We start from the raw sequence: 17,556 nt of genomic DNA, 5'->3' as shown, positions 1-17,556 counted from the left end.
CTGGAATTCAGCTTTACTCAAACTGTGAGGTTACCTGTTCTATTTCACATCTGCAGTGCATCATAAGTTAGGAAACGTTATTTTGTCATCTTTGTTAACAATAAACCAATACTGATCCACCAATCCCAGTGTGTTAGCACTGTAGTGGCTTACCACCCAACAACATGCAAGGAACTCGTTACTCTGCCTCCAGCTCAGCAAGTCTGCTTACTGTAAATGGTGTTCTCTCTCTTAGCTCACAGAGCTTTTGCTCTAATGAGCATGAGCAGGAGTAACCACGCAGGCACCTCCTCTTAAGCCTCTCAGTCTATTTTAGAGGTAAGTTTAGCTAAATAGTCAAATCTCCAGGGAGGAAAGCAAACAGGTATTTAGCATGGCTAATTCATCCTGTTGTCTACCAAAAGCACCATTTACGATAAGCAAACTTGCTTTCTCCGTTGACAAACAGTGCTGAATTTGTAATGACACGTGGAGAGTCCCAAGCTGAAGGCTGCAGGGGAGCACTTACTGAAAAAGTAACCTAGACCACCACCGTGGAGAGTGGACTACTGGGTAAATAGGCTCTGTCTGCAAAACTGCTTGTCCACATTTTCCATCACTTCTTGATAGATTGTCCAGACGGTAATGGGACATGAAGATGTGCGTTGACAACTAGGTTGCAACTTTGCAGATGTCTTTGATAGACACGGCTCCCAGATCAGCCACTAATATAGCCATGGCTCTCACTTGATGAGCTTTTTTTAAGTCTGTAATCTGGAGGCCAGTGAGTGCATAAAAATAAGAGTATTCTAACCAATTGTACCATGTATGTTTGACTTCTGCTATGCCAAGTTAGTTAGTATCATAAGATGAAGAGCTGCGAGCCCTGACAATATGTATGAATTCTCTTTCGGTAGTAAGCCAACGCTTTGTTACGATTCAAGGAACGAAGGGCTCGCTCACCTTCATGTGCATGTAGCCTTGGAAAAAACATGGGTAACACAATGGCTTGATTTATTTGAAAAGCTGACTCCACTTTTAGTAGGAATTTTGCATAGGTGCAGAGCACTCTATTGTGGAAAAATTGCATATAAGGAGAGTAATGAACTAATGCCTTAAACTCACTGACTAACTGACATGATCATGTGAGAAACTTCAAAGAAGTTGACTCCAATGGCTCGAAGGGTGGCTTCATAAGCCATGCCAAAATGACATTAAGATCCCATGGAACATGTGATTTGGCCACCACAAGTTAAGTATGCCACTGGCCGTTCATAATCTTTGACATTAAAGGATGAGTAGAAATCGGTTTACTCTCTACCTTAAAATGGTAGGCCACTACTGCACTGAGATGTACCTTGACTGATGAGATACTGAGTCCTGAGAAGGAAAGAGAACAAGTACTGAAGCAATCCCCTCGGTTTGCATTTGAAAAGGTCCAGGGTGCTTCACAGATACCAGGACAAAAACCATTTCCATTTAAAGTTGCAAGCCCGTCTAGTCAAGGGTTTCATAGCGGATATTAATATGTCCTCGACTTCCTTGGGTAAGAAAAGTGATGTGCTCAGCAAGCACTCAACAGCCAAGCTGTCAAACAGGGAGAGGAAATTTGGATGATGCAGGCAACCCTCTGCTTGAGTTAATTAACCCAGATCGAGAGGGCTGATGGACAGTTGTATTAGGTATGAGAACCACATTTGTCTAAGTCATGCTTGGGCAATAAGAATCAGGTGACCCAGTCCTTGAGCAGTTTTTGCACTCTCCTGGCTATCAGCAAAATCAGTGGAAAAGCATACATGAGATCTGATTTCCAGGTGAACACAAAAGGGTTCTGAGAGGACCTGTATTTGCTTGGAAGAAAAGAATAAAATCTTTCCACTTTTCTGTTTTCCTCTGACACAAACAGATCACTTGAGAACATAAGAACATAAGAAATTGCCATGCTGGGTCAGACTAAGAGTCCATCAAGCCCAGCATCTTGTTTCCAACAGAGGCCAAACCAGACCACAAGAACCTGGCAATTATCCAAACACTAAGAAGATCCCATGCTACTGATGTAATTAATAGCAGTGGCTATTCCCTAAGTAAACTTGATTAATAGTCGTTAATGGACTTCTCCTCCAAAAACTTATCCAAACCTTTTTTGAACCCAGCTACACTAACTGCACTAACCACATCCTCTGGCAACAAATTCCAGAGCTTTATTGTGCATTGAGTGAAAAATAATTTTCTCCAATTAGTCTTAAATGTGCTACTTGCTAACTTCATGGAATGCCCCCAAGTCCTTCCATTATTCGAAAGTGTAAATAACCGAGTCACATCTATTCGTTCAAGACCTCTCATGATCTTAAAGACCTCTATCATATCCCCCCCTCAGTCGTCTCTTCTCCAAGCTGAACAGCCCTAACCTCTTTAGCCTTTCCTCATAAGGGAGCTGTTTCATCCCCTTTATCATTTTGGTTGCCCTTCTCTGTACCTTCTCCATCGCAATTATATCTTTTTTGAGATGCAGAATTGTACACAGTATTCAAGGTATGGTCTCACCATGGAGCGATACAGAGGCATTATGACATTTTCCATTTTATTAACCATTCCCTTCCTAATAATTCCTAACATTCTTTTTGCTTTTTTTGCTTTTTTTTTTGACTACTACAGCACACTGAGCTGACGATTTTAAAGTATTATCCACTATGATGCCTAGATCTTTTTCCTATGTGGTAGCTCCTAATATGGAACCTAACATCGTGTAACTATAGCAAGGGTTATTTTTCCCTATATGCAACACCTTGCACTTGTCCACATTAAATTTCATCTGCCATTTGGATGCCCAATCTTCCAGTCTTGCAAGGTCCTCCTGTAATGTATCACAGTCTGCTTGTGATTTAACTACTCTGAATAATTTTGTATAATCCGCAAATTTGATAACCTCACTCGTCGTATTCCTTTCCAGATCATTTATATATATATTGAAAAGCACCGGTCCAAGTACAGATCCCTGAGGCACTCCACTGTTAACCCTTTTCCACTGAGAAAATTGACCATTTAATCCTACTCTCTGTTTCATGCCCAATGGTCCTACATCCTGTCTGACTGATGTAGGAACCATTCATGAGACCAAACACTCTGCTGAGGCACTGTGCCAACATGTTGGAAATCCCCGGAAGATAGATCGCTTGCAGAGCAAGCTTGATGGCTGCATGCCCATTCCCATATCTTTACTGTCTTCCTGCATGCTGATATAAAACATGGCTATTTGGTTATCAGTTTGGGTAAGAATTCTCTAAGGAGATGCAAGAAAGCACTCAAGGTATGTCTGATTGATTGAATCTTCAATAAGCTGATTTGAAACTGTCGTTCTACTGGCACCCAAGTTCCCTGAATTCGAAGGGTCCTGCCTGTGTTCCCCATCCTTTGGTAGAAGCATCAGTAGACGAAAGTGGGTTCCCTCCTGAAAAATGTATGGGTCTAACCATTAGAGATGTGAATCGGGAGTGAAATCTGAACCGATTCTGGTTCCAATTCACATCTATAGAGATGTGAATCGGAACTGAAATCGGAACCGATTCTGGTTCCGATTCACATCTCTACTAACCATCAGTGATGCTCTCTTTTTATTCCTTGTTAGACATTCATCAGAGTAGTTCAAGGTTAACTGGTCCCACTGAGAATGAAGCCCTCCTTTTAGGACTCACATGTGAAAGGTTAGGATATTTAAATGAACTGCCACTGCTAAGGGACCCAAAACAACTAGCACTTCCCTGGCTGTTATCTGATTCATGCTCACCAAGCAATGAGTTAGGGACCTAATAGTATCCACTTAATCTGCTGAGATAGGATCAGTGTTGATTTTTTTAAATTTACTAGGAAACCTAGGAACTGCAGAAGTTAAATTGTCTTCTGCAGGGAGGTCAGCTTTCCTTTCAGGGAAGTTATCATAACTAGCCAGTTGTCCAGATAAGAGAACACACAGGTACCCCGATGACGGAGATGCACTGCTACTACAGCTAGGCATTTGGCACAGACTTTAAATGCCACTAAAAGACCGAAGGGGAGTACTTGATATTGATAGTGAGATGATCCCACTACAAAGCATAGATACTGCCAGTGAGAGGGATGGATAAGTGGGTATATGTGTCTTTCAGATCCACTGCACATATCCACTCCCCACCTGGATGAAGGGCAGAATGGTGTAGAGGGAGTTCATCTTGAATTACTCTCGCAAAAGATTCCTGTTCAGACCGTAAATCCAGGATGGGTCTCAAGTCCCCCAGATTTCTTGAGGATAAGGAAATAGCAAGAGTTGAATCTCTGGCCAGATTGGTCAGGTGGGCCAGCTTCTATTGCTTGCTGTTTGAGAAGTGACTTCACCTCCAGACGGTACTGCACTGAGCAAGATGGATCCGGATTGGAGGCTAAGCAATGGGGAAGTGTACTAAGTCTGGAGAAATGCAAACGGTAACCAAATTCCAAAATCTTGAGTACCAGTAATTCTAGATGACTGCTCCACTCCTCCAGGTAGGAGCAAATTCCTGCTTCCCATCCTCCACCACCACCACCTCCTACTGAAAGAGTTGAATACTGGATTTGGAGATTGGTCAAAAATGTGGCCCAGATTTTGGCTGGATCTGCTGAGACATTTTTGATTGGAGCCTCTCATGCTGTTGGCTTCAAGCTGGAAATTGTTAGTGTTAAGGAAGAAGAGGCGGTGGCAAGTACTGCCGCCTCCTGTTCCAAGGAGCCACGAAAAGATCCACCTCTGGGCTTCCCTAGAGGCAGAGAATCCTATTTGCAACCCCTTGGGTCCACAGCCCATTCATGGAGTCTGAAGAACTGACTCAGTCTGTCCACTGGCCCAGGAGGTAAGATCCTGTACAGACCTGCTTGTTGATGTAGTACATTGCCACTTGGTTGTCCATCTGAAACAACATATTTTTGCTGGACATCTGAAAGCCCGCAGAGCGTACTGGATCACCTGGAGCTCCAAGTAGTTGATTTGACAAAGATGTTCCTGGGTGAACCAACAAGCCTGGGTGTGGAACCCATCTACATGGGCTCCCCAACCCTGTATAGACACATTCGTAGTTAGGACAATTTGAACCCAAGGAATTTGGAAGAGTACCCCCTGTTCCAAGCTGGAAATTTCCCGCCACTGAGACAAGGACCCATAGGGACTGAGTAATTTGGATGCGGTCCTGTAGATCAAGTGGTTTGAAGCCGTTGAGATCATAAGGTCCACTGGGTTTTTCACATATGCATGCATGCTCAGGGAGTAACAAGCACTGTGGCAGCCATGTGGCCCAACAGTCTCAACATGTGCTGAGCTGATACCTGATGGCTTTATTGAATCTCCTCCACGACAGACATCAATATGATGGCCCACTGCTGCACCAAGAAGGCCTTGGCCTGAGCCATGTCTAGTAGGGCTTCTATGAAGTCCAACTGAGGTGACGGGTTGATATGGGACTTGGGTAGTTGACTAAGAACCCCAGTGACTCCAACAGTCAGAGGGAGGTACGCATGGACATTTTGGCCCCTGCCCAAGAGGTGTTCTTTACCAGCCAATTGTCCAGATAAGGGAAAACATGTACTCGTAGTCTGTGAAAGTGCACCACCACTATAGCCGGAAATTTGGTAAAGACCTGTGGGACAGACTCCAGCCCAAACAGCTGAACGCGGTACTGGAAGTGTTGTTTACCCACCACGAATTGGAGATCTTCCCCAGCCACCAGACCTATGTGGGTGCATACATTCTTCAGATCTAGAGGGCATAGCCTTTTTGCAGGAAAGGGATCAAGGTGCCCAGAGAAACTATCTTGAACTTTTTTCTTTTCAGAAACTTGTTCAAGGCCCTTAGGTCTATGATGGAATGGAGTTCTCCTGTTTTCTTTGGAATCAGGAAGTATGGGGAGTAAAATCCCTGTCGTCTTTGCCCTAGTCAAATAGGCTCGACCGCTCTGGAGGAGAAGGGGGGCAATTTGGCAGGGTACTCAATAGGTTTAATTTGTACCCTCTGCGGCCAATGGTGGGGACCCACTGGTCCGAGGTTATACTAGGCCACTGATTCACATAGAATGGCAGCCCACCCCCGACAGGAAGGTCCATCTTCACAGGTACAGTGGACTTTGTTACAATCCCTTCTTTGTTACGTCCCAGGAGTTGACCGAGGCGCTGTCTGGGACTTTGTTGCTTTAGTTGACTACGAGGGGCCAGTTGTTGCTGACAGGGCTGAGGCTGTAGAGGATAGTATTCTTTTAGGGTGGAAGAAAAACTTCCTTTGGCCAGATCTCGAAGGCCTCCTGGATGAGAAGAATGGATCTTGAGTTTAAGCAGAGAGGTGCTAGTGTCATATGGTGGCCCCAAATTTGGGCCACTGCATCCTTCACCTTATCTGTGAAGAGATTTTCTCCTGTGCAGGGCTCATCATAGAGTCTTTCCTGCACTTCCTGATGGAGATACAAGGCTCACAGCTATCAAGCCTGCAGGTGCTGATCCCTGCTGCAGAGAGCCTCGATGACACTTCAAAAACATCGTAGGTTGACCAGACCCCATGTTTCCCACACTCCCGACCATGGTGCACCAGTGACTGGAGTGTGTCCGGCTGCTGTTGAGGCAGCTGCTCAGCCATGTCCTGCACCTGCTTCAGAATGTGACGCATATATATCAGCCCATAAAAAGCTGGATCCACGGCCCTCAGATCCTTCACTGGGGCGCCGAGGAATGGGTCAGAGTGTACTTGGCCTCCTTGAGAGCGGATATGACTACAATAGATTGGTGTGGCAGCTGTCTCTTGTTGAATCTGGGAGCCTTCAGGTGAGATATATCATACCTGCCTTCCTATTTACAAGAGCCATTAAGAAGGGTTTTTCCCACATCTTCATCAGTAACTCTAAAGGATTTTGTGTACTGGGACTACCATGATCTCCTTAGGAGGCTCCATGTACTGGAGAATATCCAGCATCTTCTGCCTGGTATCTTCCTCCATCTGCAATTGAAATAGGATTACTTCCACCATCAACCTGATGAAACATGTGAAGGACAAATCTTCTGGGGAAGCCTTCCTTCTGTCATCAGAAGGAGATGCGTCTGAAGGGGAGACCATCTGATGCATCATCTCAAACATCTGAGGAGCCAACCCCCAGGAGTTTTAAGGGTCCTTATCCTCACTGCCACAGTTAGGGGATGGGTCCCAAAGTGCTCAGTCCCCAGCCAGTGGTATAGGAACCAAATCAACTGGCTATGTGGGCCTCAACTCCAAGTTTGTCCCTGCTGCCAGGGGAGTTTCCTCCTCCTAGGAACTAGGGACAACCAATGGATCAGTCAGTGGCTTCTCAATGACACCCCAGACACAGACACCAGTGAAGGTGACAGTAGCACTCCAATGAGCACATGTAGAATTCGAACAGCTCGAGAAGAGATGGTACCGGGCCAGTGCTGTCTCTGTTCCCCAACACTAAGGCCCCACAAAGCCTTCTCCATGGCCAGCTGCACATGCTTCTCCAGCTCCTCCTCAAAGGTCACTGATGCCAGGACTGACTGGACACTCCAGGAGGTGTGACCAAATCCTCTTTGGAACAGAGAGGATTGGTAACGGACATTGGAACTGATGGAAGACTGGTGTTCCTCACCATAGAATCGCATTGGGGGCATCACAGCCAAAGCTTGTGCATCCCCATGCCCAGAACAGTACACAGACAGGGGCCAATGCCTATAATTCATCGGCTTCCCTTGATGCTCTGAAAAGTCCTTTCCCAGTGCCAAGGCCGAAGATGATGAACCCGATGTCTCCTACCTGGAAAAGGCAGGCGATGGCCAGTCTCCAGTGTCCCTGGAAGCCATTGACGCCAACGGAACCGATGGCCCTGCCGATGTCAATGGCTCAATGGCTATCAGTGTGGCTCTGAGGTCCTTTGATGGATAGGAGTTCCCTGGCCTCCTTTCGGAGTCATCTGGGCACACTTGGTGTAATGCTCCCAAGCATCTATCATGGCATGTCTGTGATAGATGTGGTCTTCATGTACATAAGGAATCACTTAAAACCAGTTGATGACATGACATCACGAAAGAAAAAGGATGTGATGTCGAAATCAAGCACACCACCGCCCCAGTGTATTGACTGCGAAAGGAAACTTACCAAAATGTCAAAATACCTGACAGACAATAAAGGGAGAACTGGGGGATCTCTGCATCAACCGCGCAATCCTGACATATCAGAAGTATCTGAAAACATGAAGAAAAAAAAACTTCTGAAGAAGCTGAAAACCAGAAGCTAAACTTTGTGAGACACTGGGCTCGGCGGAAAAGAAGAAACTGAGGGGTACCCACGTGAACACATGGTATATTGCATGCTGGAGCATAATCAGAGAGGCTCAAAGTTCTAGAAACTTTGACAAATATTTTTCATGCCGTTCTCCAGCTACTGCAGCTCTAGAATTATCACAGCAATAGCTGTGAGGAAGAGAGCAAAGTTGATACCGCGCCCACACAGCTCCATGGAAAAAGAAAGACTGAATGGGTTCCACAAAGTGACTTGCTCTGGAATTTTCAAGCAAGCTTGGAAAATCCTTACCAGAATTATCTGTGTCAGTTCCGTTGGCTAAAACCATCCATTTATGTGGCTGATTAATTATGCTTGGCCTTGGAGCGTGAACAGAGCCAGACCCAGGTCTGATCCAAGAAAACTCATTAATAACCCTTTTTCTTTACAGTGATTGCCATTTACCACCTACTCTGTTGTCTATCACTATCAGTTTCTTTTTTTTTTTTTTTTTTTTTTTTTTTTAATTACATTTTATTGAATTTTTCAACAATTGTTACATTGTAAAAAAAAAGCAGGAAAATACTTCTGTATAATATAAGACATAAAGAACTTAACATTGCCTAACATAGTATTATTTATACATCAATATATAGTCCACATTATGGGAGGTCTAATACAAATAATATTCTCATAGTAAATCTGTAATTAAATTCTTACAGCAGGAGAGTATATCAGTTTGTTGCAGATACATTTCTCAACACTTGTTCTTTATCAAGCAAAAATGACTCCAAGTGGGGAGGATCTTGAAAGATAAATTTATTCTTTTGGTACGTTACTGAGCACTTACAAGGAAATTTTAAATAAAATAATGTGCCTAAGGCTAACACTCTAGGCTTAAGTGTCAAGAATTGCTTACGTCTTGTTTGAGTTGCTCTAGCAACGTCTGGGAAAATTTGGATGCGTTGCCCACAAAAATTTAATTCTTTATTTTCAAAATATTTTTGCATAACTAAGTTTTTGTCTCTCTCCCTACAAAAAGTCACTAATAACGTCGATCTTAAGGATATATCGTCCTGGGAGGCTTCTAAAAATGAAGTCAAATTAGGAGATTTTTGGGCAACATCCATATCCTCCTGACCCTCTTGAGTCCTTATCCTTGTCTTAGGGACATAGTATATTTTAGATATACTAGTCTCATCTAATGTTACTATAGACAAAACTTCAGAGAAATACTTTTTAAGTAACTCAATGGCAGAAATTAGTCTAGTTTCTGGAAAATTCAAAAACCTTAAATTTCTACTCCGACTTTGATTTTCCAAAGTTTCCATCTGACGGTGGATAACTATACCATCTTTTATAGAGGAGTTATTTACCTCTTTAAGAATTTCTATCTGGGAGGACATAACCTTTGTTTGTTCTTCAACATATACTAAACGATTACTGTGTCCTTCCAAAACATTTTTAATTTCAGAAGTGGTTATTCTATTCTGCTCTATAGAATCAGATATAATCTTCTGGAGTTTATCTACAGCCACCCACACATCATTTAAGGTAATATTCTGGGGAACAGTTGGTTCGTTAGTCGCACCCTGCGGTCTCGAATCCAAATGTTGCCCTACTTTTACATTAAAGGAGGAAACAACATCTTTATTTATATTTACTGAATCATTCAGTCCAATAAAACCTTGGTGTGTAGGTGATACTGAATCCATACCTGGTTGAGTCATCTGCGATGGCCCTTGAGCCTCAGGAACTTCAGGGGATCCCGATGAAAAGGAGATATCAGGGATTATCCTTGAATTGTTTTGTCTCACCCCTCTTGCTATGTGGGAGTCCATAGGTCCCCTCACAGGCAGTCCCGGAGATGAGGTCCAAACTTTAACTTTCCTCTTTCTGCCCATAAAAAGGTTTAATATAGCAAGGAAAAAATTTGCTAGAGGGGCGCGCGGCTTAGGCTGCGCGCCGTAGCTTCTGCCCTCTTATGGGAGCCAAGTTCCGTCCCCCAACGATGACCTCACAGGGGGGGGCGGAGCGTCAGGGAAATCACCCAGCTGTAGTTCCTCCGGTTTCAGCCCGGGTAGGGCTGCAAACCTCGGTCTCAGTCCCGGCCACAACCTCTCACAGGGAGAGGACTCTCCACAAGAAAAACCTCCAGCTCAGCGCCGCAGCTTCTGCCCTCTTATGGGAGCCAAGTTCCGTCCCCCAACGATGACCTCACAGGGGGGGGCGGAGCGTCAGGGAAATCACCCAGCTGTAGTTCCTCCGGTTTCAGCCCGGGTAGGGCTGCAAACCTCGGGCTCAGTCCCGGCCACAACCTCTCACAGGGAGAGGACTCTCCACAAGAAAAACCTCCAGCTCAGCACCGCAGCTTCTGCCCTCTTATGGGAGCCAAGTTCCGTCCCCCAACGATGACCTCACAGGGGGGGCGGAGCGTCAGGGAAATCACCCAGCTGTAGTTCCTCCGGTTTCAGCCCGGGTAGGGCTGCAAACCTCAGTCTCAGTCCCGGCCACAACCTCTCACAGGGAGAGGACTCTCCACAAGAAAAACCTCCAGCTCAGCGCCGCAGCTTCTGCCCTCTTATGGGAGCCAAGTTCCGTCCCCCAACGATGACCTCACAGGGGGGGCGGAGCGTCAGGGAAATCACCCAGCTGTAGTTCCTCCGGTTTCAGCCCGGGTAGGGCTGCAAACCTCGGTCTCAGTCCCGGCCACAACCTCTCACAGGGAGAGGACTCTCCACAAGAAAAACCTCCCACTATCAGTTTCTAACCCATTCATCCACACCTTGAGGCCCATTCCTAGGCTTCTCAGTCTAGTTATGATCCTCCACTGCAGGGCAGTGTCAAAAGCTTTGCAGAAATACAAATATATCACATTCAGAGTTTGCCTCTCATCTAATTCTCTGATGAAATTTCTTTTGGCGACTGGATTTGTTTGACAACATATCTGTCTTGTGCAACCATGACAACTGAGATGCTGCAACTCACTAAAAACAACATACACCACCATTTGTTTCTTTGGTAATGTCACCATTAAGTTTACCCACAACCAAGGTCAGACCAAGTGGTCTGTAGTTGCCAACCTTTTCCTTAATCATATTTTTATGACAACAGGATTAAGGAAAAGACTGTCCTCTAGAACCACTCCTGTCTCCATTGATAGGCTGAACAGGATTCATCATAGAGCTGTTAGAATCTCTCCAAGTTCCTCTAATATCCTAGGATACATTCCTTCTGGACGTACTGCCTTATCCATTTTTAATTTTGCCAGTTCCATGTAAATACTCTTCTGTAACTACTAAAGCAACAGCCAAAGCACTACTATGTGTGTGCCCGCCAAATTTGAGTTATCCTTCTTCTATCCTTTCTTCAATGAAGACTAAAAGGTATTTGTTCAAAATGTATTTTTCTTTGTCACCTTTCATTTTCCTTTTCAACACAAAGTACAGCATCCAACCTCTGCACTGTATAGGAAAAAATTACAGTTTAAAACCTTTAAATTGCTCTTTGTAATCCTATTATTTTAATATGGGTCACACAACCAGAAAAACATGATTATATCTCAAAGAACTCTGTTTCTACATCTATGATCACCTGCATTGGCCAGTGATTACTGTCATGGAAACAAATGCCTTCCCCAATTCCCTGCTGTACTGCTTCTTCAAACGAGATGGCCACAATGAAAATCATCTTGGCATAATATACACTGTTTCTGTTTTTAACATTTTAGCTGAACACCAAGCCATTAAAAATATGAAACCATTCATAATCCTTACCTAAGGTTTCTGGAATGTTTCTTCGCTCTCTTGTTCCATCTGAAAGTCGAATTATTGTTCCTTCTTTTCGCTCAGTTTTGAACCGCAGTCTACAAGACTCTTCATCTTCATCATCTTCTTCATCAGACTCTTCTTTTATTTCTTCTTGCACTTCAACAGTTTCAGTCATCATCTTCGTGACATAAAAGAAAATAGTTACAATGCCAAGGAAGATTCGTCATATGCAGCCTAAGCATTTCTAGGCTACTTCTTAGGTAGTTCAATGTAAAATCAAATCTATTCTTAAAGCATCTCTAAGAAAAGTATACACCATCTTCTCTAATTGCTCTATATTTTCTCTCACATTCTTGTGAGAAACAATTGACATACCACAAATAGATAAGTGCAAATAATCTAGATTTATATAGCATCATTCATCTAAACATGAACTTTGCATGCTTTATAATTTAGCACTTCAAAAATAGACATGCAGTCAACTCTGGGGTGAATGGCATGGCAGAACCATTTCAAGAGCTGAGATTATGTGAATGGTTTCAATGAACAAGGAAGGGAACAGGTGGAGAGTATCAATACTACCTAATTATACTATGTGAGCTCTTCTCCTCCATTCCTAGAGATGAAATATAAATAGAAACTGTGCCTCTTTTTCAAATTTTCAGGCTTTTACTATTTGCAGGTCACAGCTCAAGTGATTCAGAGGCATGCATATGAGGGGTTAAATACCAGGCAGTGTGAAAACTCTATGCCTGGCAAGCAACTAAAAACCTCTAACAGCTGACTGCCCAAGCTTCTTAAATTGATATTCTCTACCAGACTACCCGATTTGGACTGTGGGTTCTGTGTTCCTAACACCATCCCAGCCCCTGTTCCTCTCTGACTACTTATTTGCCAGCTGTTTCTCTTCAATCCTTTTTCAATTTCCTAATCACTTTCACCTGGCCTCCCAGACTAAGTTCCTTTTAGATTACAATTCCCAGCAAGTTTTTCTGACAATGACAACATCTCCTCTCTGGTTTCCTCTAATGACCAGAATTCAGGAAAAAAAAAAAGCAGAGTTGCTTACCTGTAACAGGTGATCTCAGAGGACAGCAGGATGTTAGTCCTCACAAACGGGTGACATTATCAGATGGAACCCGATGTGGGAAACTTTGACTAGGCACACTGAGCATGCCCAGCATGCGCTATTCCACGCAGGGTCCCTCTTCATTTTTGTAACACGAATTACAATAAAATAAAAAATAGAAGAAACCCAACTCTTCAGAGCGGCGGGCGGGTTTCATGAAGACTAACATCCTGCTGTCCTCTGAGAACACCTGTTACAGATAAGAAACTCTGCTTTCTCTGAGGACAAACAGGGAAGTCTTCACACAAGGGTGAAATCCTAGCTACAAACTGCTCCCCAACACAAAAGAGGACCAATAGACACCTAACCAGATGCCAACGGACACAACAACTGTGCTGTTGGTAACAGAGTGGGCAGACAGCCTGAACCCAAACAGGCCTTAGGTTGGGAGAGCTGGGTTCTACACCTCAAACAGGTTCCGGAGGACAGACTAGCCAAAACTACTGTCACGTCGGCCATCCCTATCCAGATAGTAATGTGATGTGAATGTGTGGCGAGAACTCCACTTTGCAGCCTTGCAGACCTCCTCCACAGGAACTACTCGCAAGTGGGCCAACAACGCTGCCATGGCTCTGACAGAATGAGCTTTGATATGACCCCCCCAAGATGCAATCCCACCTAGACATAACAGAAGGAGATGCAATCTGTTAACCAATTGGATAGTGTCTGTTTGGCAACGCCCAACCTATCCTTATCAAAAGAAACAAAACATTGGGTGGACTGTCTATGGGCTTCTGTCTGCTCCAGATAGAAGGCTAAGGCTCATTTGCAGTCCAAACTCTGCAGTGCTCGTTCGCCTTGGTGCAAATGTGGCCTAGGAAACAAAACTGGCAGGACGATTGGGGCTAGGGGGCATTCCATGAAGTTAGCAAGTAACACATTTAAGACTAATCGGAGAAAATTCTTTTTCACTCAACGCACAATAAAGCTCTGGAATTTGTTGCCAGAGGGGGTGGTTAGTGCAGTTAGTGTAGCTGGGTTCAAAAAAGGATTGGATAAGTTCTTGGAGGAGAAGTCCATTAACGGCTATTAATCGAGTTTACTTAGGGAATAGCCACTGCTATTAATTGCAACAGTAGCATGGGTTCTTCTTAGTGTTTGGGTAATTGCCAGGTTCTTGTGGCCTGGTTTTTGGCCTCTGTTGGAAACAGGATGTTGGGCTTGATGGACCCTTGGTCTGACCCAGCATGGCAATTTCTTATGTTCTTAAGATGCAAATCCGTCACCACCTTAGGTAGGAACTTAGGGTGCATATGCAAGACCACCCTGTCATGATAAGTCACTAAGGCCTGAAGCTCGCTTACCCTGCGCGCTGAAGTGACTGCCACCAAAAATATGACCTTCCATGTCAGGTACTTCAGGTCACAGGTGCGCAGCGGCTCAAAAAGAGCTTCATCAGCTGAGCTAACACCACTTTGAGATCCCAAGACACAGCGGGAGGCATTAGGGGAGGCTTCGATTGAAGCAGGCCCTACATGAAACGTACAACTATAGGCTGTACAGAGATGGGCGTTCCACCTACATCATGGTGATATGTGCCAAATGCACTAAGATGAACTCTTAATGGAGCTGGTTTTTAAGCCAGCCTCTGACAGGTGGAGAAGGGAATCCAGCAGTTTTTGTGAGAGGCAGGAGAAAGGATCTAGGGCCTTCTGTTCACACCAAATGAAAACCTTGTCCACTTCAGTTCATAGGACTTTTTAGTGGAAGGCTTTCTGGAAGCCACCAGGACCCAAGACATATCCACTGAAAGATCAAGAGGCTGCAGGATTAACCTCTCAAAATCTAGGCTGTAAGCAACAGGGTCTGCCCTGAACTTGCATGATGAGTTATCTGGGGAAGTCCCCAGACTGATTGGTTTCCAGATGGACAACTCCTGCAGGAGTGGAATCCAGATCTGTCTCAGCCAACGTGGGGCTACGAGGATCATAGTCCTTCTGTCCTCGCAAAGCTACAAGACAGTCTTCATCACTAAGGGAATTGGAGGATATGCGTACAGAAGTCCCTTGCCACAATGACAAGCAAGGGCATCCAAGCCACCTTTCCGTTGCAGGGGGACGCAAACAGATCTAGATCTGGGCTTCCTCAGAGGTGGAATATCCGATTCGCTACCCTGGGTCTGAAGGCTCGACTCAGCCTGTCCGCTACCACGTTCTCCATCCTGGCCAGGTACATGGCCCTGAACAAAATCCTGTGGGACAGGGCCCACAACCAGATCTGGACCGCTTCCTGATACAGGAGGTATGAAACCGGTCCGTTCTTTTTTTAGAAATTTGCTCAAGGCCCTCAGGTCTAGGATGGGACAGAATCCTTCTGTTCTTTTTGGAATTAGGAATTACCTGGAGTAGAATCCCTGCCCTTTTTGCCCTTGTGGTACGGACTTGATCACTCTAGCCATTAAGAGGGAGAGCCCCATTGAAAGTACCTCCTGTTGCACTACCAGCTCCCCAAAATTGGGCACGGAGGGTGGGACACCCAATAGATTTCAGTTGGTACCCCTGACGATGTACAGAATCCATTGCTCGAGGTAAAACGGGGCCACTGGTTCACAAAGAACCGCAGCCTGTCCCCAACTGGAGGGTCCATCATCTCGGGTACGAACAACTGGCTTATGCTCCCTGAAGCCCAGTCAAAACCCTGTCCCCAGAGTTAACTGAGGAGTCGCCTGGGACTTGGGAGCTCTCTGCTGCCTGGGATGGCTACGGGAGCTCTGAAGATGTTGACGGGAGTGAGGAGGCGGAGGAAAGTACTTCCTTTGGTAAAAGAAAGACTTCCTTGGTCCCAGCCTCGACAGCCTCTTGGAAGAGGACAACAGGTCCGGAGTACTAGCGAAGAGTTGCTGGAGTGTATCGTGATGATCCCCGACTTGGGCCACAGCATCCCTCACCCTCTCTCCAAAGAGATTCTCTTCCGTACACGGTATGTCGAGTTGTTCCTGCACCTCCGGTCGGAGATCTGAAGCCCGCAGGCATGCCATTCTGTGGGTACAGATTCCCACTGCAGACTCTTCGAACCCATCTCGAAAACATTGAAGGTTGCACAGACCTCGTGTTTCTCACACTTCAGACACTCGGGCACCTGCGACATGAGGGCGTCTTGCTACCGTTGAGACAGCTGCTCAGCCACCTTCTGCACCTGATTCCAGATGGTGAACACAAGAGGAATAGATGCCGTTATCTTTTCCAAATACTTTATTGATGCAGAGACGTTCCAGAAAAATTGCCCGACTCTGGCCGAGTTTCGCGGCCTTCTAGCCGCTGCCTCAGGGGCTACAAATAAACAATCAGTATTGAGCAAATAAATATCTCACAATAGATATTGAGCAAATAAATATCTCACAATAGATATATTATTAAGATCTTATAAATATTAAAAAGAAATTTATATAAATCAATAACATCTTTTTTAAACATTATAAAGATCTAAATTTAAAATCAGACTAATGAATTTCAATAAAAAAGTTAAAATACATAAATACACATAGAAATAAATACATAAATAAATAATAGTGACGTTAGACAATAACCTTTAAACAATACTTTACCTCCAAAATTCAAATCATTAATAATGTATGATCCACTCAAATCAGATAATGTGCCAACGATGATAAAACAACTAGAAGAGAAATAACCACCATTGCAATATGTGTCAGTTTCACAAAAAACTTAATATATTTCAAACAACAACTTACCACATATGCATATCTGAAAATATGATATTAAAATAAACCAGCACACCAAATAGTAAAACTATTGTAAAAAATTAATTAATTATATAAAAATCTGTCATACAAAAATCTATTATATAAAAATTATTATATAAAAATACAATAAAAATACAATAAAAATTCAGCTAGAGAGTGTTTCTAACATCAGAGGATGTTCTGACTAAAAACAGAATATATAACAGCGAACTGCTAATGATGTATAAGATACTCACTTAATGATAAGCTACCGCTAAAAATAAAAAACGTAATATGCTATTAATTATAATAGAGGCTAACTATCAATGATACAAAAAACTTAGAAATATTGATGTTTAAAAATGTGTCTAAGCTCAATTTTGCATATGAACCACAATCTTCGCTATTTAACTAGTATAAACCGCGCTTTGGTAGCCATTTTCAAATGCTAATTTTGGCGCCAAAAATTCTTAACAATCTTGACAAACCAAAGCTAAGTAAGTTCTCAATTATATGGAAAAAAACTGTATAGATAGTATGAATTTGAATTTAAAATAGCAAAGGAATACTTAATATATCGATTTTTACACTTCACTAAAATTATGCACTGCGGTCTAAGGAATTAGTGTTATCGGAATCCTCTCTAGTGCGAGCTAGTGATGGCTGTGTTTGTCAGCGTTGCGGTTGCAGAAACCATGTTCATGTTATCTTTAGATCCAGAATTATATTCCAAAGTGTGATC

General features: G+C 43.8%; 1 protein-coding gene across 9 annotated transcripts in view; it reads right to left on the bottom strand.

Annotated features, from left to right (window-relative positions):
* Window positions 1–17,556, bottom strand: part of RBM33 (RNA binding motif protein 33) — a 523,998-nt gene that overhangs the window by 363,703 nt on the left and 142,739 nt on the right. For all 9 annotated transcript variants that reach the window (XM_029588463.1, XM_029588468.1, XM_029588464.1 and 6 more), the window contains exon 7: window positions 12,010–12,181. In XM_029588463.1, coding sequence (XP_029444323.1) covers window positions 12,010–12,181 — 172 coding nt within the window. The remainder of the gene's footprint in view (window positions 1–12,009; window positions 12,182–17,556) is intronic.

This window comes from Rhinatrema bivittatum, chromosome 2 (assembly GCF_901001135.1).
Source record: "Rhinatrema bivittatum chromosome 2, aRhiBiv1.1, whole genome shotgun sequence".
Lineage (NCBI taxonomy): Eukaryota > Metazoa > Chordata > Amphibia > Gymnophiona > Rhinatrematidae > Rhinatrema > Rhinatrema bivittatum.
Note: the sequence above shows the minus strand (reverse complement) of the source record. Positions and strands in the feature narration are given on the sequence as shown.